General features: G+C 39.4%; 1 protein-coding gene across 3 annotated transcripts in view; it reads right to left on the reverse strand.

Annotated features, from left to right (window-relative positions):
- The window catches only part of cep126 (centrosomal protein 126), a 33,365-nt gene that overhangs the window by 5,260 nt on the left and 4,816 nt on the right, over nt 1-23,289 (reverse strand). For 2 of the 3 annotated variants that reach the window (XM_037539966.1, XM_017708030.2), the window contains 8 exons: nt 22,535-22,654; nt 19,069-19,214; nt 17,383-17,479; nt 16,921-17,107; nt 7,781-9,749; nt 1,893-2,048; nt 1,424-1,545; nt 164-221 (listed from right to left, as the gene is read on the reverse strand). In XM_037539966.1, coding sequence (XP_037395863.1) covers nt 164-221; nt 1,424-1,545; nt 1,893-2,048; nt 7,781-9,749; nt 16,921-17,107; nt 17,383-17,479; nt 19,069-19,214; nt 22,535-22,654 — 2,855 coding nt within the window. Of the gene's footprint in view, nt 1-163; nt 222-1,423; nt 1,546-1,892; nt 2,049-7,780; nt 9,750-16,920; nt 17,108-17,382; nt 17,480-17,710; nt 17,799-19,068; nt 19,215-22,534; nt 22,655-23,289 lie in introns of those variants that run through there. The other variant, XM_017708031.2, reaches the window with a different exon arrangement.

The raw sequence follows: 23,289 nt of genomic DNA on the forward strand, positions 1-23,289 counted from the left end.
ATCCTGAAATTTCACCCGAAATATATATATACACACTTATTTTTAATTAATAAATTTTATAACTATAAATTTTGTTTATGTATGTGCTATCTTATTTTCTCAGATGTGCAAAATTTACATACGACAGTTTATCTAGAATAACTTTTACAGTAGCATACAATACCTTCATCATGCACTGTTTGGTCAGCTTTGCTTGAGTACATGCTTATTGGTACCGTAGCCTAGAGGATCAAAAATATTGAGGAAAATTAAAAAAGCAAGCAGTTTGGGTTGAACACAATCACAAACCTACAAACATTACATGAAGTACTCTATCCATTACTGCAATGAAGATACAGCTACTAAAGGAATCTCTTCATTGGGCATAGTCAAACTAGATGGTTTTTGCTGTAATTGCTGTAACTATAATAATTTGATCATAATCCACTTGACCTGAAGTTTGTAGTGTTCATGGATTACCTATTTTTTATTCAAGCACAGTAGAAACAGGTAAGCAGACTACACAGCTTAAATACCTGACACACCTGGAAAAGCCCTGTATACCTGTACTTGAGAAAGTAAAGATATCCAAGTATCTCATGTACTTGAGTTAAAGTAGAGATACCCAAGGTAAAATTTTACTCCAGTCAAAGTAGAAGTTCCTCCCTTTAGACCTCCACTTGAGTAAAGTATGAAAGTATTTGCCTTCAAATGTACAAAAGTATCAAAAGTAAAAGTACTAAAAGATTGATTATGGCTCTGATGTCCTGCACAAAACACTGAAGGCAAACAGTTTCCATCAGGGAGAACCAAGTGGCTACAAAATTACCTCAGAATAAACCAAAGTTTTGTTTAAGTTTAAGTTTAATAAAAACTGGCTTTAAACTCAGGATCACAAATGAGCTCCTTTACTATGTTGATCTGTAGGTCTCTGTTCATAAACATAAACCAGCCCAAACTGATTTACTGTAAAATGAAATGGTGTTTGTATGAATTCAGAAAAAAGCCACGTCAGTCACGACTGCATATGTGGACATATTTCTATATTGTGCTCTATTTACACAAAGTTAGGTTAGTTCATCATTTATGTTGAACAGACTCTCCCAAAATTCTACACTGCTGTGCTGATGTTGAACCGTGTGCTGCACTGGGTCGGTATGACCAACAGGTCAAAACAAGCTCTAAACAAAGTGACCGCTGTGCCCTGATTGGTGCTCTTGCTTTGCGCCTCTTTACTTTTGACGTTACATTTTTATACACAGAGAAACCAAAAGGAACAACAGATTTCTCAAAATGTAGTGGAGGAAAAAGGCAAATATCTGACTTTGAAATGTAGTGGAGTGAAAGTAAAAAGTCGCCCAAAATGGAAAAACTTCAGTACAGACACAGAAAAACTACTTAAGTATAGTAATAAATTACATTTGCTTTGTTACACCACTAATACCTGATAAAGAAACTTTTGTTTCCGGTCTCCTCCGGCTGTGGCTTGAACTCTGCCATGATCCACATGCACTCTGTTTTTCACAATATTGTTCTCCACAGTGGGTCTTCTCACTGGAGTCCTCACTGATTGGCACACCACAAAAAACGGAAATTCTGCTAAGAAAGGATCCTTTTCATCTCATAATTAGGCATGCGTCAAGTTCTGAAAAGACCTTTTCACCTCCAAGAACAACTCCAGGTCAGCAAATAGCATTCAAAAGAAGTAATGTTCTGAAAATAGCCTCAGTCCCTGTGTTAAGATCACAAGTGAGAAACTTATTGTGTAGCACAGCTGGCCTCTGTCCTAAATGTCCCAAACGAACCTGAAATGGTCAGTTTACAATATATCACCACAGAATTTTAGGTCTTTGGAGAGCTTCTACAAGGATGTCTTTGAAAACACTAGTAATATCTCGTGGTTTGAACCTTACCGTTGGAGGGGGAGAGGAAAAAGCCACCCATTCTTGTGACAGCTTTGACGCCACTGAGCAGGCTATCTCCATTGATGGTAACATGGGACAAATTGGCACGGCCTTGAGGCAAAGCAGACAACGAGCCATTGTGAGTCAGGAAGCTTCGAGGGTCACCTAAGTCAATTTAGAGAGAGAGCGAGAGAGACAGTGAGAGACACACACACAGACACACACATACAGAGACACACAGAGAGAGAGAGAGCAAACACAAGATGAGAGTTCATGAGAAAAATATGGCTTCAATATACAGTAGTGTGCAAAAGTCAGAGACCACCAAAAAAAACCAGAAAACATATTTCTTAGTATTTTGTGTGTTCGCCCACTTTTCGGGAGACTCACTTTCAGTTTGTCTCAAAGAAATCTGCAGGGATATTTTTCCACACTTCTAAAGTTCAGTCTTAGAAGTTGGCTGCATTTTCTGCTGCTCACAATGTTCCAGCATAATTTTTCTTCTTTTTTGTCTATTTCCTATTCTCCTTTTCTCAGTGAGGTTCTTCTTGAACCGCTACACATCCTTTCAGACCCATAGCACTAAGTTGTCTTCTCACAGTGGAAGGATGGACAGAAACACCTGTGGATGGTTTCAGATCTGAAGCAGCTTGATTTTCTCCTCTCTCTCAAAGACGAAAGCTTTCAGTGCTGTTTATCTGATGGGGGCAGTTTTGGTGGTGTTTTTTCTGCTTGTTCGAATCCCATTTCCTCTATTTCTGAACTTCAGATTTGGAGAAAAAAAAAACTTTTTTCTCTAATTTTCCTTTGACTTTCTTCTCCTTATGCAAGTGGATTATTAAGACAGATTATCTGCTCCCCTGAGAAACATCTATTGAAAAACGAATATGAGGCTGTTTTGACTGGAAATTAAATAAATGAGGGGTGGTCTCTGACTTTTGCACAACACTGTATGTTTGTGTGCTTCAACAATCAATTCAAAGGTTCTTTAAAGGAGAATCTCATTGATTGTTCAAATTTTCTGTATGATTAAATGCTTAAAATATAAAGTAATTCAGAGTGTTTTGATGTGAAATGCCCCCTTGTACAGAAATTTACCAAGTCAGAATCGTTCACAGTGGTGGTGACAGGAACCAGACATCTGAAGAGGTTAATGGCTGTAAAAGTTCCCTCACAGAAAGTTGTTGCACAGAATGATTATGAATATGCTGCCTGAGACATTGCTTTATTACAGTTTTGTGAAGGTTTTGGACTAAAACGTATATATTTTTGTTGCAGAGAGGTGCAGACAGGGTGCTGTGAGGCAAAACAGCACCCAAAGGAAAGCTATTTTTCAGATTAACCACTATTTTACCATCAGCAACATTACACATATAAACTCAGAGGACGTGCAGGTCCACTGGTAGTTTTGCACAGTAGATAAAATGGCTATGTTTGTGTTGTAGACATCAAGACCCCTTGTTCCTATCACCACCACAGTAAAGAAATTGGAGTTTCTCTACAATTAACCATTTCATACTTAACCCACTCAAGAGTCTTTATGTCTCAATGATTTAATTATGCAGAATTTTGAAAAATAGGTGGAATTCCCCTTTAACTCTAACATAACATAAAATGACTCTAAAGGAATAAAACCTCCATCATTATATGGATCCATTTCAGCAATGCAGTAATCCCATAAGTGGTGCACTGCTGTACAAGGGGCCAAAGCAAACAGACCCAACTGATCCAACTCTGAAAAGAACTTTTCCCAAAGACTCTAGAAAAATACCCCCAAAGAATCTTGAGCAAAGCTGCTGAACATGCCGACACACAAAGAGCACTCAGTTTCTTCAAGAGCCCCGCGCCTGACTATATGATGAGGTGCAATGAGAGCTCAGGGAGAGGCAGCAGATTGTAAGCCTGTTAGTGTTGGATTATGTTGCTGGAATGTGCCGTATGTGCAGTGAGGAGAGGATGACTCTTTTTTTCAACAACAGGTGAATGCTACTGTCTGGGTCTGTTACAATAAGAGTTCATTTGGCCTAAATTGAAGTAAAAATGGGGTCAGTATGCAAGGTCTCTGAACATTTGTAAAGTACACAAGTCCACAGTAACAGCATATCACTGCTGTCGGAAGAAAACCTTGCATGTCCATTTTTCAGTTTTTAACATATTTTGAAAATGCCTGTTGTCCTTTCTGTTGTCTGTAAATTTCATGGCAGATGGACCAAAAGAAATGACCCAAAATTACTTGGAAAAAATTCTGGTTCCATTGACTTACATTAAAAGTACAGTATGTTTTTTTTTCCTTTTCCTGTAAAGTTACCATTTTGAGATAAAAGGTTTTGTTCTGACAGCAGTGATATGCCATATGTAACAGTGGCATTTTTCAGACTGAATTCAAAAGCAGATGCACAATATTATCATTATCACACACAGAGAGAAAGAGAGAGAAAGAGAGAGAACAAATACAAGATGAGAGGTCAGGAGAAAAATATGGCTTCATTATACAGTAATGTGCAAAATTCAGAGACCACCAAAAAATTACAAACATATTTCTTAGTATTTAGTGTGTTTGCCCACTTTTCAGGAGACTCACATTTCAGTTTCTCTCAAAGAAATCTGCATGGATATTAATCCACACTTCTAAAGTTCAGTCTTAGAAGTTGGCTGCATTTTCTGCTTCTCACAATGTTCCAGTGTAATTTTTCTTCTTAGTATCAGCAAATAATTGCTTAAAAATGACTGCCATCAGACAGATGTTTAGATTTATAGCAGTTCTGGCCACGCAAGCTGACTGGTTGAGAGGCATCCTAACCGTGCTGTTATTTCACCACATCACAGGTTTTTCACAAACACTGTATCACTCCACTGAGACGCCGTTGCTAAGCAATGACTTTGACCGCTGTAGGAGATGCTCAAGCCATTTGAACATTTTTACTTCTTACAGAAAACGGACACTTTTAAGATCACATTTGACCGACAGCCAACTTGGTCAGACTCTGAAGATGAGACGACACTAAATTCCCAAACTGTCAGTTGGTCTGTGTGGAGCTGGAGAACGAACTGCCCACTGTGCAGCGAGTGGGCGGAGCTCATTACTCTGATGTAGCAATGAGCTGACTGTTAAGGAACTGCGGACATTAAACATAGTAAACGATCCAGTTTAATAGAACACTCAAGGTCGTGTGTTATCGCTATTAAATATTTTTATTAAACCTGTGTCTACCACAGTTGTTGGCTTCATTAAACCTCTTATTCTCCAGGGTGTATTTTGGTTTGTCCATCTGAATTTACACGTCCAGATCGTAAAGCAAATTATTCAGTAACTGCATGAAATAAATGCAAATTTTTTATTCCTTTTTGTAAAAGTTCCCATTTTACTAACAGAAAATGTGTTTATGATCACATATATTGCTATATTTATTGCTGAAAGCCAAAAATCTTAAATGCTCTACGTTTTATTTTATAAAAATAAATTTTACAGAGCAGATCACTGAAAAGATGCTGTCTGTTTATAGTTTCAGATGTGTGGAAAAATGGCTTGACTTTCAGTAGAAAAAAAAGAGTTCAGCTTCTTTTATTATAAGGGTTTAAAATGACATCACCATCTATTTGACTGGAAAGAAAAGCCTCATACGACGCCCAGCTTCTAAATGTAGCTTATAAAATATGAAAGTTATGAAGAACATGACGAAGTGCGTTTTGGAACCATCAGTGGTCTCAAGGAGTTGAAAAGGTTAATATGGTGTGTAGCCTCCCTCTGCAAAGATAACAGCTCTGAATCTTCTTCTATAAAGCTAAATGAGACTGGAGGATACATGGCAAAGCATCTGCGATCCTTTGTCCATACAGAACCTCTCCAGATACTTTAGACTCTGAGGGTCTACACTGTGGACTCTCCTCTTCAACTCATTCCACAGGTTTTCTATGGTGTTTAAGTTAAGGAACTGGACTGGCCATGGCAAAACTTTGATTATGTGGTCAGTGAACGATTTTTGTTTTGATTTTCAGGTTTGCTTTGGATCATTGTCCTGCTGGAAGACCCAGCCATAGCCCAAATTAAGCTGAGGCAGTCAGGTTTTGATTTAAAATCTGCTAGTACTTGATGGAATCTGTGATATCATGTATCTGAACAAGCTGTCCAAGACCTTTGAGAGAAAAACAGGCCCATATTATCACAGCTCCAACCCCCATACTTAACAGTGGGGAGGAGGTACTTTTCTGCAATGCTATCTTTGCATCTATGCCAAACTCACCTATGGTATTTGTTGCCAAAAATCTTGGTCTCATCTGACCAGGGTCCCACTGTAATTTTCAGTAATGTCTGACATGCTGCAGGCACCCCAAAACAACTTATGGTTAAGTAGGTGAGGTTTTATTGTAGTTTGGGAGACATTCTGACCCCAAGACATAATGTCTGCAAATCCCCAACTGTAGAGATTCTTTCTCGAACCATCCTCCTCACTGTCCATGGGGTCAGTATAGACATGTCCTCTTCCTGGCAGATTCTTAACATCTCCAGTTGTTTCAAGCTTCTTAATCATTGCCTGGATAGTGGAAATGGACATTTTCAACTTTTAAACTATTTTCTTGTAGCCATTACCTGATATGTGCATCTCAACAACCTTTTGTGCTGCATTCTCTGGTCTTTCTCATAGTGATGAGTGACTAAAGGAATTTGGCCTGTGCACCACCTCATACTTATAACCCAGTGAAACAGGAAGTAATGATCATTGTTGTGCTGGTCTGAGTGGATCAGACTGTGCTGCTGGAGTTTTTAAACACCTCAGTGTCACTGCTGGACTGAGAATAGTCCACCAACCAAAAATATCCAGCCATCAGCGTCCTGTAGGCAGCGTCCTGTGACCACTGATGAAGGACTAGAGGATGACCAACACAAACTGTACCAATACTGTAGCAACCACATAGCAACATTCTAGCAACCACCTGAGATAATATTAAAGTACCACAGGAACAATGCTTTAGCAATGACTTGGGATAAAAATGCCTAGCCACTCCCTAGAAACCACCTGAAACACAACAGCAACAACCTGTCAACCAGGATACCTATAATCAGGATACTTGCCAACAACCCAAAATACAATAGTAACCACAATAACCACCAGCAATATACTACTGTCTAACAACCGCCAAAAAAGACCATAGCAATATAGCAACCACCTAAGGCACTATTAAGATACCATAGCAACCGCTTAACAACACCTTAAAAACCAATACACTAGCAACAACTTAACAACCAAATAACAACTACCTAACAATCGCCAAAAAGACCATAGCATGAAAGCAACCACACAACAACACTCTAGGAACCATCTAAGATACTATTAAGATACCATAACAATGTCTTAGCAACCACTTGGGATAACATGGCAACTTACTAGTCACACCCTAGCAACCACCTGAAATGCAACAGCATCAACCTAGCAACGACCCTGGATACATATAACCTGGACACTTTAGCAACAACCCAAAATACCATAGTATCCACTTAGCAATACACTAGCAACAGCCTAACACCCAAATAATAGATGCCTAACAGCCGCCAAAAATAAAACCATAGCAACATTCTAGCAACTCTGCATTTTCTTCAGCAAGTGTAGTTTTCTACTAATTTGCACTATATATATATAGTATATACACACACACATACATACACATATATATACATATACATACACACACACACACACACACACACACATATATATATATATATATATATATATATATATTTTTTTTTCTTTTTCTTAGGAACCTTATCCAAAATGTCCTGTTTGTGCTATGTTCATGTGGCCTAGGCCAACTTTCATAGAGCATACATCTGTAAAACTGTATAAAAAATAATGTGTATCAGTGTACTGTGAGGCAGCCTGAAGCTTGGCCTACGTTACCCTCTTTGCTGGCTAAGGCACTGCGAACTCCATGCCACAGCAGTGAGATCTCCTCGTCCGTTGGCGTGCGATCCAGGCAGATGCCGTTCTCTCCACACTGGAGCGGCCGCCTGGCACTCCCCATCTGGGCCTCTGGCTGGCAGAGGGCATAGATGCCTTTAGACATGGTCTCGTATGCGTAGGCATAGGAGGGTGGCACTGGGGCCAGTACAGCACCATCAATTTTCAGCACATGATGCTGAGATACAGGCTGGCTGTCTGGGTTTTCTGCTTTGCTATTGGGACAGTTGTTGTTACAGGCCGCCTTGGTGATATAAATGGTGGGCTCAACTGCATTGGCTTCTAAAACCTCACATTTGGGAGGAGGTCGAGGAACCATGGCCTTCCCTTGAGTTCGGGCAACACGCTGTGCCTCACTAGCCGACTGAGGTCTAATCATGGTACCTTTCCTGGCCCGAGATGATATGGTGCCTGAAACGGTCCTGGCTGAGCGGACCCTGCGGGGAATATGTGAACTAGCAACACGAGCACCTGGCCTCTGTGGCTTGGGTTCCTCTGTGGTTTCCTCCTGGGGTCTCACGTCTGCCCAGGCTTGTCTGGTGGAACTGGGTCCAACAGACACCTTTGGTATTCCAGTTGGTGCATTCATATACCCAGAGTTATGTAATTCCCGCTGGTGGTCCACCGAAGGCTGTTGAGATAGAGGAGTTGGTTTGCTTTTAGCTGGTGCCTGCTTGCTTAGGTCTTTCTTCATTCTCTCCTCACACTCCTCCTCATTGCCATTTAGCTCATCAAACCAGCGGAGTTTCTTTTTCATGCTCTTGTCACTCTCAGGCTCTCTGGCTTTCACCCTGGTCAGCTCCATACTGTCCCTAATAGACATGGCTACTTGTTTGGGGAACACAAAGTGGCCTGAGGTGTAAGTGAATTTGGTATCTCCCACAACATACTTGGAGTTCTTCTTCAGTATTCCTTTGAGGAACTGCACATCACCACATTTAGGGGCAGGACAGCTGGTTGCACCCTTTGTTAATATCCTGTCTGGTTCCTCTGCTGTTTTGCAAGACTTGGAAGGCACTCCTCTATCACTGCATTCATCTGGTAGATTGCAGGCGTCCACTCTTTTGCATTTCTCCTCATAGCTCTCAGGTTGAGTTTCCCTCTGGAGGGCGGTACAGTCTGGTTTCTTCTTACACGACTCAAAAGAACCCTCTGATTCTACTGGTTGTAAGGCTAGATTGCCAAAATGAGAAGAAGCTGTGTTCACATCAGCAGCAGTGCTGGATGAAGCCTGGAAAAAACTGTCTCTGTGTCTGCATCTCCCAGTTAGCTGATCAGCTTGTGTCTCCGATGGACATTTAGCATATTTCTCCTCCAGCATTTTTCCCTGCAACTTTGATTCCTGAGTCAGACTCTTGAATGCTTGAGGTGTGCTATGTGGCACAGTGCATGTTTTGCTGTGGGTGACTACGATGCTTTTGTCTCTCAAAATTTTCTCTGGAGCAGCATTTTCAAAACAGCCGTTAGCCGTATGTCCTGAACAAGCTGCTAGGTTCTGCTGAGCTTGCACATTTTGGCAGCTGAGAGTAGACTGGGTGTCTATCTTCTGATAGCCTTCTGATTGGTCAGTCAGGTTGCATTGCTCCACTGCTTGTGTGAGATCCCATAGATTCTGGTCTTCATCTGCTGACCCATCATCCTCCCTGGGTGAAAGAGATGGGGAACTAGGACTGGGGCTGCCCTGCTGACTTAATACTTCCTTTAGGAAGCTCTTTATTGGACTGTGGTCAGATGATGCACACAGGTGGTTTTGTTGCTGTGGTCTTGTGACATCCTTGACCTCTAGAGGATCCAGAGAGGAACTGGAGCAGGCAGGGCTATTGTCATGACCCTGCTGAAGGACCTCATTCTCCAGGCTGTCCAGGCTAGACAGGCTTTCTGAACGGCTAGCTGGAGTGTCTTGGGGGTCCTGTAATCAATATAACAAGATTTGATATGACTACGGTACAAGATAATTATTCATATTTTAAATTCTTTAAACATTTGTAAAGGCTTGCTTGTGCAAGGTTTGTTGTTGTTTGGTTTTTTAAAAAGGGGAATACTGCCCATTTTTCAAAATGTATCCATAATTAACTTGTTTTGATGTCAACAGAGTCAGCGTTCTGATGTGAAATGGTGTACTGTAGAGAAACCTAAAGACTGTGATAGCATTTGGGGTTATAGAGTATATCACCCAAATATAGCCATTTCATATTCTATACAAAATTACCAGTAAACCTACATGTGTCTTCTGAATTTTTATATGTAATTGAGTGTTGTCTTTTGGTTTTTTAGGCTGAGTGCGTAACAAGACAGAACTGGGGCTGGATCATTGTACAGAATTATTTTTTTAAATGCATAACACATGTAAATACACTATATTGAAAAACTTTCTACACGTTTATTTTCAAGAAGTGTAATTGTGATTGTTGGAGTTCTTTATAATCAGTTGCTTTGTAAAGAAAGAATTCATGAATGACAAAGCTTTACAGTTCATAACAGGCCAAAGGACTTGCTAATTTGCATATATTTATACATTCTGTAGAAATGTATAAGCATAATGTTAATATTTCCTTAAAAATTAATAGTTTTTTATTGTACAACAGGTGTATAAGAAAGCCCAAATAATTCTGCATTTGTGAAGAATCCTGTAGGAAGTTGACTGCTTATGTCTGCAAACATCCAGCAGGTTTTACTTATCAATAAAAAGGCAAGAGGTGAAACACACACCTCAGTGTCACTTCTTTTATTATCTTATTACAACACATATTTCAATAAAACTAAAACCACTCCAAACTTATTTCTTGGACTGAAGAAAAAGAAGGAACATTTTTAATGAAATTCTTCATTAAAGCCTACTGTGACTACACGCTGCTCCTTCGGCACAAACCAGCTCGTCTCTGTCTCACTCATCTCACTGATTGGATTCACGCTGTATGTGGCATCTCAGTTTAGTGCATCTTCAAATTTGGCTTTTCCCAAACATTGACAAATTTGAAAAAATATGGAGTGAATAAAAAAAAGCTAGCCTGCCAGTCACATCTTAATGTCTGTATCTCCTCCAAACTGGGTACCCTGGGTGTATTACTGTAGGGCAAAGGCTATAATTTTAACAATGGTTAAAAAAAGTGGTAAATCTGCCAAAAAAAACCCCAAAAACAACAACAACAACAAAAAAACAACATCTCTCCACCATTAATACGTTTTAGACCAAAACCTCTCAACACTATCAGACAACACTGTCTCAGAGATTAGGCATTTCATACCAAACCACTCTGAATGACTTTCTTTACATCTGAATGATTTACCTGATCATACCTCACTAATAGTGAAAGCTATGAAAAATCTATAATATTACTAAAATATTTCTTTATTCTTGAGACATGAAATTAACGGAGGACGCTTATTCATGCAAATTAGCAGGAGTGCTGGAAGGCAGCTATATATATTTTCACTTGAATAACTTTGTGTCTAATATAAAATTCAAGAAGCAAAAGACAAGGTGGACAGAAAAAACACCACCCAGAAATCATATGGTTTGGTTTTCAAGGGAAAAATATTTACAAATGCCTGATAATAGATTCCACACAGTTTCTCAGCAACAGTGTCTCTGCTGAAAATGAAAAGAAAGCAAAACAAAAGAGAAACACCCCCCATGGTTCTAAATAGGATTACAGCTGTTCTGTCCCGGTCTGTTTAAAATTACAGGATTATGTTCTGGCTTCCACCCAACACAGGTAGCATTCCAGTGTGTGTGTGTGTGTGTGTGTGTGTGTGTGTGTGTGTGTGTGTGTGTGTGTGTTGGAAGGTCCTTTAGGGGGCCTTTGTACTTGTTCAGACGACACTCCAGCACGCTGTTGCAGGTGGAGCTCAAGGCTAGAATGGTACGGTCTCATTTTAACCCTCTATTTCACATTTTATGAGAGCAATGTAAAAATGATTGATACACCTTTCTTGCATAAAATGGAACTGATGATTAAAATCCAAAACAAACATATAATAAAAAATATAACATGTGGTTGTGGGGGGGTCCTTTTGGGGTACGTTACTTTAAGGTAACATCGTGCGACAAATGAAAACAAATGATACAGTGAAGTTATTTTACTCTAAATATTTGGAACAAAACAAATTGTGGATACTAAAAAATCATTTCTATTTCATTTTATTCTCAATGCCATGATGCTTTGTGAAGTAATGTTTCCGCTTCCTGCAGCTCAAAACACTAAAACACTTTTAAAAATCAAGAAAATTTGAAACGCTCATTTGCATAAAAAAATAAATGGCATCCTTTAAAAAAAGGACTGTGTTGAGTTGTTCACAGACACACACAGCACATTCTGAACCCTAAATATGCTTCGTCACAAAAGCTGTTGTTGTCCATTGTCAAGGCACTGCAAGTTAATGTTTCACAGCAGAAATGGTCAAACGCCAGTGCTGTTCTCCAGGAGAACCTGATAAATCAGTTTCAGGTGTCTCAACACTGCCATGCTGTTTTAAGCAGAATCTCCCCTCTCCCCACAAAGTGCAGCATGCAGGTGTTAAAATAAGGCTACTGCACCTAAACAGCGCTGAGTGTGTCCAACAGAGACAGTGTGAACAATTCATACCGGACATGAAACACAATATTTAGGTGTAAAAGCCAAACTTTCATAACTCGGTACACTATATGGGAAGGACTGAGCCTTTTGAGATTCAGCCGTATGATTTTCAGAGATATGATCTTATAGAAGTTTAATTTTAACTGTTAATGAGCTGATTTAGCAAAAAGCAATTTCAGCTCTTTACCTGCTTGTTTTATGTTAAAGAACATAAAACAATGTACCTGTATTTTGTTGAGCTTAACTAATCAAAAAACCCTACTGCAGTTTAACTGATATTACCTGAAATGCCCAATAAAAAAAACTGATTTACGAAAATTCATAAAAATTTTGAAATCTGTTTTTCCCAGCGAACTCATTGTAAGAGCTCAGAATGACAGTGGTAAGAGATACTGTATGCTGAACACTACATTACATAATTGACTAGAAGGGGCTTCTAGCCAATAATACTACAGTTAGACTTCCTAAATAGGCAAAAAGACTAAAGTAATTCTTAAAAATCATTTATAAGATACTGAAATATTTATGTGACACTGAAATATGTGAATCGTATTTTTGAAGTATGAAAAATTAAGATGAGTGAAACTGTCCAGCACACAAACAAGTCATCCACATGTTGCACTACGTCACAAAAAGGTACAAAAATGCCAATCAGATGACGTAATAACAGAGTAAAAGCCTTTGAATTATTTATTCAAACTTATTAAAAACTCCAGCAGCACTGCTGTGTCTGATCCACTCAGACCAGCGCAGCACACACTAACACACCAGATGGACTACAGTCTGTAACTGTAGAACTACAAAGTGCTCCTATATAGTAAGTGGAGCAAATAAAATGGACAATGAGTGTAGAAACAAAGAGGTGGTGGTGATGTTATGCCTGATTGATGTATGTGTCATGTTATTGTAAAGTGAAGCAAAATGAGCATTATCCTGAGGCAACATTGTGCAATACAAGGTTAATAACATTGCAAACCCACTCTAATATACTGTTTACACAAATTCACACACCCTTAACATACGCCCCCCACACACTTTCCTCATCAAACACCCACACACTCTTCTCAACACACACCCAGCCGGCTTACGCTGCGGTGGTTTTGTCACACTCCAGATCAGATGATGCTGTTGTAATGTTATTCTGCGTTTCCATGTTGGCATTTAAAAACTCAGGCTACGTTCACATTACCAGGCTGAAGTGGCACAAACTAGATTTTTTTCCCTGATGTGACTCAGATCTGATGTCTTCAGAGCTGTTTGGATACACAAATCTGATCTTTTCAAATCCGACCTGAGCCACTTTCATATGTGGTCCTAGATTGGATACGTATCCGATTTGTGGCCATGTGACCTTAATGTGATGCTCAGATCGGAATCATTCAGCATTACCATGGCAGCAGCACCAAACAGACGTTAAAGCCTGTAAACGGTGGAAAAGCAGCTCTTTTTCTCCTTCCTCTTGCTCTAATAATGAAGCTGAGAGCTGATCAGAGTTAATGATCTTCTCAGTGAAGCTCGTTCTGCTCGTTAGTTTGTGCTGATGATGGAGTGATTCAGTCACGTGACATTACTGAGTAGGATGAGCTCATGAGGGTCATTTCAGGACGCCGGTTCATCACATTAATGACAGATTTGAATCACTTACCTAAACGAGTGGGAACCATCCCACTCTGGGATTGTCAGAGAGTTCAGATTTAAGCAATGAGGCTTGTAATGTGAACGTAACCTTAGTTCTGTGTCTCATAGCAGCACATGGCCAACAGTGGCAAGCAGCCATTGAAAGGTTGCCATGGTGACAGGGTTACTAGCGAAAATTAATCATGATCACAAAAAATGGTTTGTTTATTTAAGTAGGCATAAATGCAGCAGTACTATTTTCACGTTTTCACTTCTTGTTTTAAACTGTACTTTGTCATGTTCTTTACTTCATAACTTTCATATTTCACAAGCTCCATTTTAGGTGGGTGTTGTGTGAGGCTGTAACTCTTCTTTCCAGTCAAATAGATGGTGATGTCATTTTAAAACTTTATAATAAAAGAAGCTGAACTCACAATTTAATTAACATCATTAAAAGTCGACCCATTTTTCCACAAATTTGGGCTATAACCTATAAACAGATGGCATCTCTTCAGTGATCTGCGCTGTAAAAAAATCATTTTTATAAAATAATACAAAGAGCATCTAAGGTTTTTGGCTTTCAGCAGTAAATTGTAAGCACACAGCAATATGTTTATGATCATAAAACACATATTATTGTTAATTGGAGGGGAGCTTGTGACAAAAATTTACATTTAATGCAGTTACTGAATAATTTTTTATTAAATATCCAGTTTCCTGTTGACCATTTATCATTCAAAACTAAACATAGCATTAATGTTAAAGGGGAAATCCATCAATGAGTCAAACTTTTGTTATTGAGAAACTTATCTGAATTGTTCGGAGTGGTGGTGTGACATCTAAAGAATTGAATTCCTATAATAGCTCCCACACAGGATGTTATTAAACATAACCCATATAGCGAGCATATATTGGTCCACTGGCTTAATAAGGTCAGCAACCCACTGACTGTCACTGCTGGTCCACCCTCGGACCACCCAGATTATTGTCCTGCATACAAACTCTAACTAGTTTTCAATCTCTCCAAAGGCACACAAACTTATTTAGAGAAAAACCTAAAACAAATATTATAAACAACAAAAAGAAAAAAAAATGACTAGGTCTGATGTAAAATGATTTTATAGAAGATGTTATTACTGACACTCACACACACACACACACACACACACACACACACACACCTTCTAAGCCGCTTCTCCTTCTGGGTCACAGGGGGTACTGGAGCCTATCCCAGCTGTCACTGGGCGAAAGACATGATATACCCTGGACAGGCCGCTAGTCCATCGCAGGGCAGACAACCACTCGGCTAGATTTAAATTATTTAATAAACTAACATACGAAGTATAACTTAAGAAAGGAAGGAAGGAAAAATGAGTAATTTGGACTGTGAGTGGAAAGTGAGCAATGATAAGTGGAATTTTCTCTAATGCTCTGCTTAAACATTGGTGGGCCGCAAAGAAAATGCGGTAACACTTTATTTGAAGGCTACCTACATAAGGGCTTTATGACGCATTCATAAGCACTGAATAATGTGTTTATAAAGCACTACTTGAACATTTATTAAGTGCTTATGTCGGTTCTCGCAACCTGACATAAGATGTTTTATGAAATAAATGACATTGTACTGACATAATTTAGAATAAACGTTGAACATATTTACAGCACTAAACATATTTAAAACACTATACATAATTGCATCAATCATCTTATCCATGCCATGGAGGGAAGAGGGAGTAGTTTCCAGGCATATTTAACCTGATATCAGTACAATGTCTTCTTAAGAATGCTGACATAAACAGTTATGTATAGTGTTTTAAATATGTTTAGTGCTGTAAATATGTTCAACGTTTATTCATATTATGTCAGTACAATGTCATTTATGTCATAAAACAGGACATAAGCACTTAATAAATGTTCAAGTAGTGCTTTATAAACACATTATTCAGTGCTTATGAATGTGTCATGAAGTCCTTATGTAGGTAGCCTTCAAATAAAGTGTTTCCGAAAAGGCTGAGTGAAACACCAATGGACCACCAGCTTTGCCATCAGCGGACAAACAGTGACCCACTATCCTCTTGCTCAGGGAATCAGGGAATGGTTACAAATACTTTGTCTGATTATTTTACCATTATCAATAATACATATAAGGGGCTCCCGAGTGGCACAATGGTCTAAGCATTGGCCCTGTCATCAGGAGATCGAGAGTTCGATCCCTGGTGATGCTACAGCTGTCCATAGCCAGGAGTCCAAGAGAGCACAATTGGCTCTCCGGGTGGGTAGGATGGCCCCCCTTCTCCTCCCATCAGTTAGATCTGGCGGTTGGCGTTTTCCTCCAAGCACATTCGGCTGTCCAGTGACATTGCGTGAGCGGCAGTTCGAAAAGAAGCGGTTGCTGGTTTCACAGAACTTGGAGGAAGCCTGTGCTAGCCCCACCCTCCTAGCGTTGGTGACAGCGTGTGTTTGGGGGAGTCCTAAGTAGCGAGTGGAATTGGGGAGTAATGACTAAAATTGGGGAGAAAAAAATCGGGTAAAAAACAACCAAAACAAAACACATGGTGGTTTTGCATAGTACTATATTTGTGCTGTAGACATTGAGACCCTTGGTTCCCATCACCATTGTAAACTGATCTGGTTCTCTACTATGAACCATTTCACAACAAACCACTCTGAATGACTTTGTTTACATCTCAACATTTGAATTATGCTGAAAGTCTTTATGTTTTAAGTCCACTTTATGTTACCAAATGTTTGTGTCCTTATACAATTTACACAAATGTAATTTATAGTGATGGTAATGATTATTATTATGTTCAGATATTTAAAACATCCACACCGAGGCTGTTCTGCAGTGTTTTAAATGTCATGTGGCAACAGTAACAGGCTGACCTGTGGGCAGGCCTGCTGTTGGTCCTCTGTCTCCTGCAGCTGATTGAAGGAGAGCAGCTGGTTGCTTTTGAAGTCACTCAGGCTTCTCTCTTGCATGAGCTTGGCATAGGCTTCGGCTGCAGAGACCGCTCGCAGGCTGCGAGGACCACTGGAGCCCCCTGGAGGCTTAGGGGAGGGAGTGCAGCTCCTATTTAAAACAGCAGCAACAACACAATGTTTCTCATCCAGTGGCTTAAAAGACAGAATAATGACTGTATTTTAAATGTGACTGTCTCACTCATAGAATAAACCTTCATAAACGTCAGCAGAGATGTAAAGACACTTGTGTAAGAAATGCACAAACTGAGACACAACCACAAAACTGTGCACGAGCACTGAAAACAAAGTAGTGTAAGAAATGGATTAATGGAAACACATGCTTAATTTAGTAACTGTAAATTCCTGTAAATGGGAAAATCTCACCTGTTGATGGCAGAGGCACTGGATAAAAATGGAGAGTGGAGAGTACCATGAATATGCATGAGTGCTTCCTCTAAGTTAGGGGCTCTTTTACCAGAGACTAGGGAAAAATAAAAAATAAGATTGTCTTAAATAATAGAAAACCAATAATGTGATAAAGATACATATATATGTACAAATGATGTCTGAAATCATACATACAAAATAAAGGAAGTTGTAAAAAGTAGTAATCTAATCTAATAATGTGCATAATAATTAAAATGAATTATAATACAATACAATAGAATACAAGACACACACACACACACACATACACAAATTCAATATTTACTTTGATGTGATACAGTGGTATCTTGATTTGATGCATTTGTCAAAATAGCACAAAAGAGATTTTTAGTATTTTAACTCACCAAATTTATTATACACACATAAATATACGTTATTTCCAAATAAGGGGGCACTGTTAGACTGGGAAGTCTGCGTAATGATCAAAAACACCCGTAAACAGGTGAATAGGTACAAGATGATGATATCATCATATGGAATAAAAGTTAAGTGACCCTCATTATGTCCCACAACAGGGAAATGTGCGAAAAGTCCAACAGTTAGAGAACAATGTTTATCACAAAGTGGCTACTGAGCCCTTCATAAATGCTAGTTTTATTCCATATCATGACAGCATCAACGCACAAACCCACACACATTTTCTAAGCTGCTTCTCCCTCAGGGTCGCGGGGGGGCGTGCTACAGCCTATCCCACCAGTCATCGGGCTGAAGGCAGGAAACACCCTGGACAGGTCGCCAGTTCATCGCAGGACAGACAGAAAGACACAATCACACACACACTCACACCTAGGGGCAATTTAACATGTCCAACTGACCTGACTGCATGTCTTTGGACTGTGGAAGGAAACCGGAGAACCCAGAGGAAACACGGGGACACGGGGAGAACATGCAAACTCCACACAGAAAGGACCCTGGCCGGGGAATCAAGCCCAGGCCCTTCTTGCTGTGAGGCGACAGCACTACCCACCGTCCCACCCACAGCATCAACAACACTTCTACAACGCAATCCAGAAGCCTTATATCACCAACATCCAGAAACGCTGCCGACTTCTCTGGGCTAAAGCTCATTTGAGATAGACTGATTCTGGAATGCCCACCTTTCAAATTGTTTCTGTAAATAATGAACATTATGTTCTCTGGAGAGGAAAAAGGACCATCCTGATGGTGATGTTAGTTGGTGATGTTATACTGTGGTAAGTATGCCCCTGTCCCACCTTTTGCAAGCATCCACTATAGGATAAGTGTATACACCCAAAAACAATAGTTAATTAGTTGAAACAGTAAATATCTTGTCTTTTTTCAGTTAAAATCGGGTTAAAAAGGATTTGCAAACTTTTTTTTTTGCAATTGTGTTTGTAACTTCATGGAAGTGCCACGTCATGGAATACTGCCAAAATCATGAAATACTAGCATTGTATTAGAATCAACTTGTGCAGGTATTTGCAAATAGTTTTGGTTTTATATTCATGAAAACACAATGATGATGTGCCCATAAAATCCCATAAATTTCAAGAAACCCATTTTAAAGCAGTTGTGATTCCAACCCACCAACCAAAACAGAAAGTAGGCTGAGTAAGAGTCTGTGAAGATGAGTGCTGGCAATCTAATGGTTGACATGCTGACCTGGTCTCCTCCTTTGGGACAGAGGGAGGTGTGCTCTCTGAAAGCGCTCTGTAGCATCCTGCACCCTCTGCTTACGCTGCTGCAGAATTTTCTCCCTCAGTCTCTGCTCCTGAACATCCCACTGCCTCCTCCTCTCCTCCAGCACCCTGAGAAGGAGAGAGAGAGAGAGAGAGAGAGAGATTAACAGATAAGGCGTAAAAGCATCTAAATATCAAATGAAGGAGCTCTAATTGGAGTGGAAATGCATCTTTGTTTGCATCGACAACAACATCTCGTTATGCAAGCTGTCATTGAAACCAGAGCCCTTTGTCTAAGCTGGCATTTCAACAAAATTAATTTGTTAATGGCATATCCACTTCAACAAATGGCAGCGCTACAATCACAAACAGCAGCAGAGCTGTAGGAGATACAAAGCATGAGCATTATATAGAATATATCGTTGCTGTCCAAAGAAAACCATGTATCTCTCTTTTTGTTGAATTAGTCTTTTTTTGTATTTATCTCTATTTTGTTTTGTTTCTACATCATTTCAACACACCAGCTGTCCTTTACATTGTGTGGAAATTTCATGATGAATGGATCAATAGAAATGCTCTTAAATCACTTGGAATAAAATCTCATTGACTTACATTGAAAGTGTTTTTTGCTTTCTCCTGTAAAGTTACTATTTTAGACATACTTGTTTTTCTTTGTATAGCAATGATATACTGTTATCCTATAATCCGAAATAATACAAATGCTCAAAATAGTCATAACTGTATTGTTAAATATAATAATAATATATAATAATATATATAATATATTATATTATATATATTATAATAATAAAACCCAAACCTGCACGTGCAGATGACCATTAGCACATTTACATTATGCAATATTGATGCTGATTAATGTGTATTGTCCCTGTTAAAGCTGCCCTTTGTAAGTTTTGGAGATTTGGAGACCTCTCTGGTGGGAATGTGTAATGACACGCAACGCAGATCATAACATTTTGCTACATTGGTTGTGCTTCGGCCCCCTTCCCCAAGAGAATGAATCTGATGATTCTGAGCGCATTGACTGAGTATTCAAAGAGAACTGAACAGAGAGAAACTGTTGATAAACATGTCCACTATTGCCAACGTATCTTCATCAGTATAATGTTGATTTTTGCATTTGAGATCTGAATATCGGGCCTGGCCTTGTAACCTTGTATGACGTATGAAAAACTCCTGCAAAATCTGACCTGGTCTTGATTTTAAAATGATTATTTCAGACTTTACAGGGTGAGCTTTAAATAAACAAAGCAAAGCAAAGTATACGCACACATAACTACAGATATGCAGGGTTTCTGTAAGGCCATCTTGAAGGAACTGTTGTCTCGCACCAGAATAGTGAGTTATAAACGTGGTAGGATTTGTGTCTCAGTCTTGTGTGTGCTTTGTGTTATGTCTGGTCACTGATGGCTATTATAAGTGACTTTACCTTAGGGGATCTATTTCAAGAGACCAAATCCTGGCTGACAACTAAAGCATTGAATAACAGTATCTTTGGACTGGATGTGCTAGCCTCTCTTTCTTTGGGCACAGGGCAGAGCCTGGGTCAGAAACCTAAGCTTCTGGTGAGGAAACAGGGTACGCTGCAGGTTACACACACGCACACACATGCTGAGAGCATTCTGCATGTCTGCAAATACAGTCTAGAACAGTGCGTCCTAAAGCCACTGCTGTGTGTTCTTGCCTTGCCTTCTATGGTTCTGTGTTGACCTCTACTGTACTTGTTCACAAATGCAATCAGCAAAATGATAATATACAGTGTATTTAATATGTAGAGGAGTGACAAAACAAAGGCAAAACTATCATAAAGTGTCTTAGTGGCTGGGACTGTACTGTTAGGATAGAACACCATTATTCCGAAATATATTCCGTCTATCGGTGTGTTGATGGGTTACATTCTGCTGACTGTGAAGGCCAAAGCATGATTTGCATCATTTTCTCACTCGTCAAACCATTCAGTAACCCCTCGTGCTCTCTGGATTGGGGGCAATACTGGAATCCTGAGGCCACTCCCATCAGGGTAGAGGTGATTCATCACAAGACAAAGGTCTGGACTGTACTGTTCCCTTGGTCTACACTGCATATACACTCTCCCACTCATATCAATGTTCTCCATAATTCTGTAGTGCTGATTATTTATATATATCATTTGTAATTAGAGGTTTATGCGCTGCAGCTCTACTATAATATCCCTCTCTATGTAGTTGCGGTTGGCACAGTCTGATTCCAACCTGTACTGACATTCTAGGTCTAAACGCAGATCACTGTTCCTACTGAAACATAAGAAACTCAGTCTCACACCTTTTCCTTTTGCCATCTTGATCCAAAATCAATTTTATTTGAGCCTCCCCAGCTTGTATATATTAGCCTCAGAGCATGGAGCATGGAATGTTATTGAATGCGTAACTGTATCATGCAGTATACCAATCTAGAAGCACTTATTTTTCAGAAAATACAACTGACCTTTTAGTTACTGTCAAACTAGTATGAAAGTTATGAGTTATGTTGCAAGGGGGTGAAGTGTGGGGAACTGAAAGCTACTAACAGTCCCACTGTCACACACTTTCTTGAACCACTGTAAATCATGCATGCAGATCTTGACATTAATTGCGATGTTTGATAAAGCTGTTGGATATTATGATGACAGCATGAGAAGCAACAATTTAGTATTAAAATAATGTGTTTCTGGCTGGATGTAATGCCAGTGCAGACAATTTTGGGATGTGTAAACAGAAATCGAACTAACCTCTCTTTAAAAATAGCAAAATAAAGAATTACAAAAGCACCATGTACCATTTTGTAAAATAAAAGGAAATTAAATACTAACAACTACTTATAAGCACTCGTGTTTTTGTGTATTTTTTTTGTATATAATATATAGGTACACAAGAACAAATGCATATTGTTGTTTCATATTTATTATTTAGTTATTAAATATTGGGGCATCAGACCTGGCAGGTTTTATTTAGTTAAAAAAAGTTCTTATTTTTGAGTGTAGGCACCGTGTTCTTCATTAGTCTGGAACTCTTATTTTGAAGGACTCTGGGAGGCATAAGGTTGTGAGCTCAAGTAGAGCCTGAGCAGCCTGTGTGCTGCGTGTTTCCCCTTTGCTGCAGCTCTTTAGAGTTGAATTTCCTTTAAAGCTGAGTTAAGGGTGACATTTTTAAGGTCTCAGAGTGTGTGTTGTATAGTCAAATGGTTAAGTCATTCATCTCCTGCGGTGGAGAGCAGGTTCAGTCCCAGCTCAGAGAAGCAGGCTTGTAATGATTTGCACGGGTAATGTAATGACGTCTCTCTGCATGCATATGAGGTCATTATATCTGTTTTGTCATTGCCGCTTTAACGATGTGTTTATCGTGGGAACTCATATCGTTAATGATAAAAATATAATTTATTGTGCAGCCCTAACATGCGGTATAAAATCTTACTTTCTCCGCCGGTTTGTCTCTGAGGAGAATTTGCGGGCACGAGCTCGACAAGACTTCTGTTCCTGGACCAGCAGCTCCCGGTCATCGTCATCCTCTACCTCCAAACATGGCCTGAAGTTTCTGGTGTAAGGCCGGGTTAAGAGAGCACACGGTTACAGGTGGCGCATGAGGGAAGGTCAAACGAGTAACTCCATCATTTACAGGAAAGTTTTCATTGGTACAACGACCAAGAATAAGAAGTAAAACCAAAATATTTCATGTTACATACAAGCTGGCATTCATCCCTCATATTCCATAATGAAACTTAAGTACTAATTGTACAGGATTAGGTGGGATAATGCCAGTTTACAACAGGACATCTGTATTGTTTATGACCAATTCACATTGGATATCTCAGCATAAATTACTGAGATTGGAGTGGCTATTTGATTTATGCTCAACCTTCACTCCAGAAAAGAGCAGAAAACATGTTTGGGAATCCACAGCCAACAACAATTTTCTGTAATTTTTATATGTTCTGAGCTGTACATGTGAGATAGGACAGTAACGCTACACACCGGCTTCATTTTAGCCACAGAAAACACTAGTAAATGAGGGCATTCATACTTAAGAAACTCTATTTTCATAGGATGTGATACCATTTTTATAACATGTTGATTCACACAAGATTAATGTAACCTGAGCATCACTGAGAAATGCTGGTATACACAAATTACCCCACCTCCCCATGTAAAACTAGTCCTATCCAAATAGGA

This window comes from Pygocentrus nattereri, chromosome 7 (assembly GCF_015220715.1).
Source record: "Pygocentrus nattereri isolate fPygNat1 chromosome 7, fPygNat1.pri, whole genome shotgun sequence".
In the NCBI taxonomy this organism is placed as follows: domain Eukaryota; kingdom Metazoa; phylum Chordata; class Actinopteri; order Characiformes; family Serrasalmidae; genus Pygocentrus; species Pygocentrus nattereri.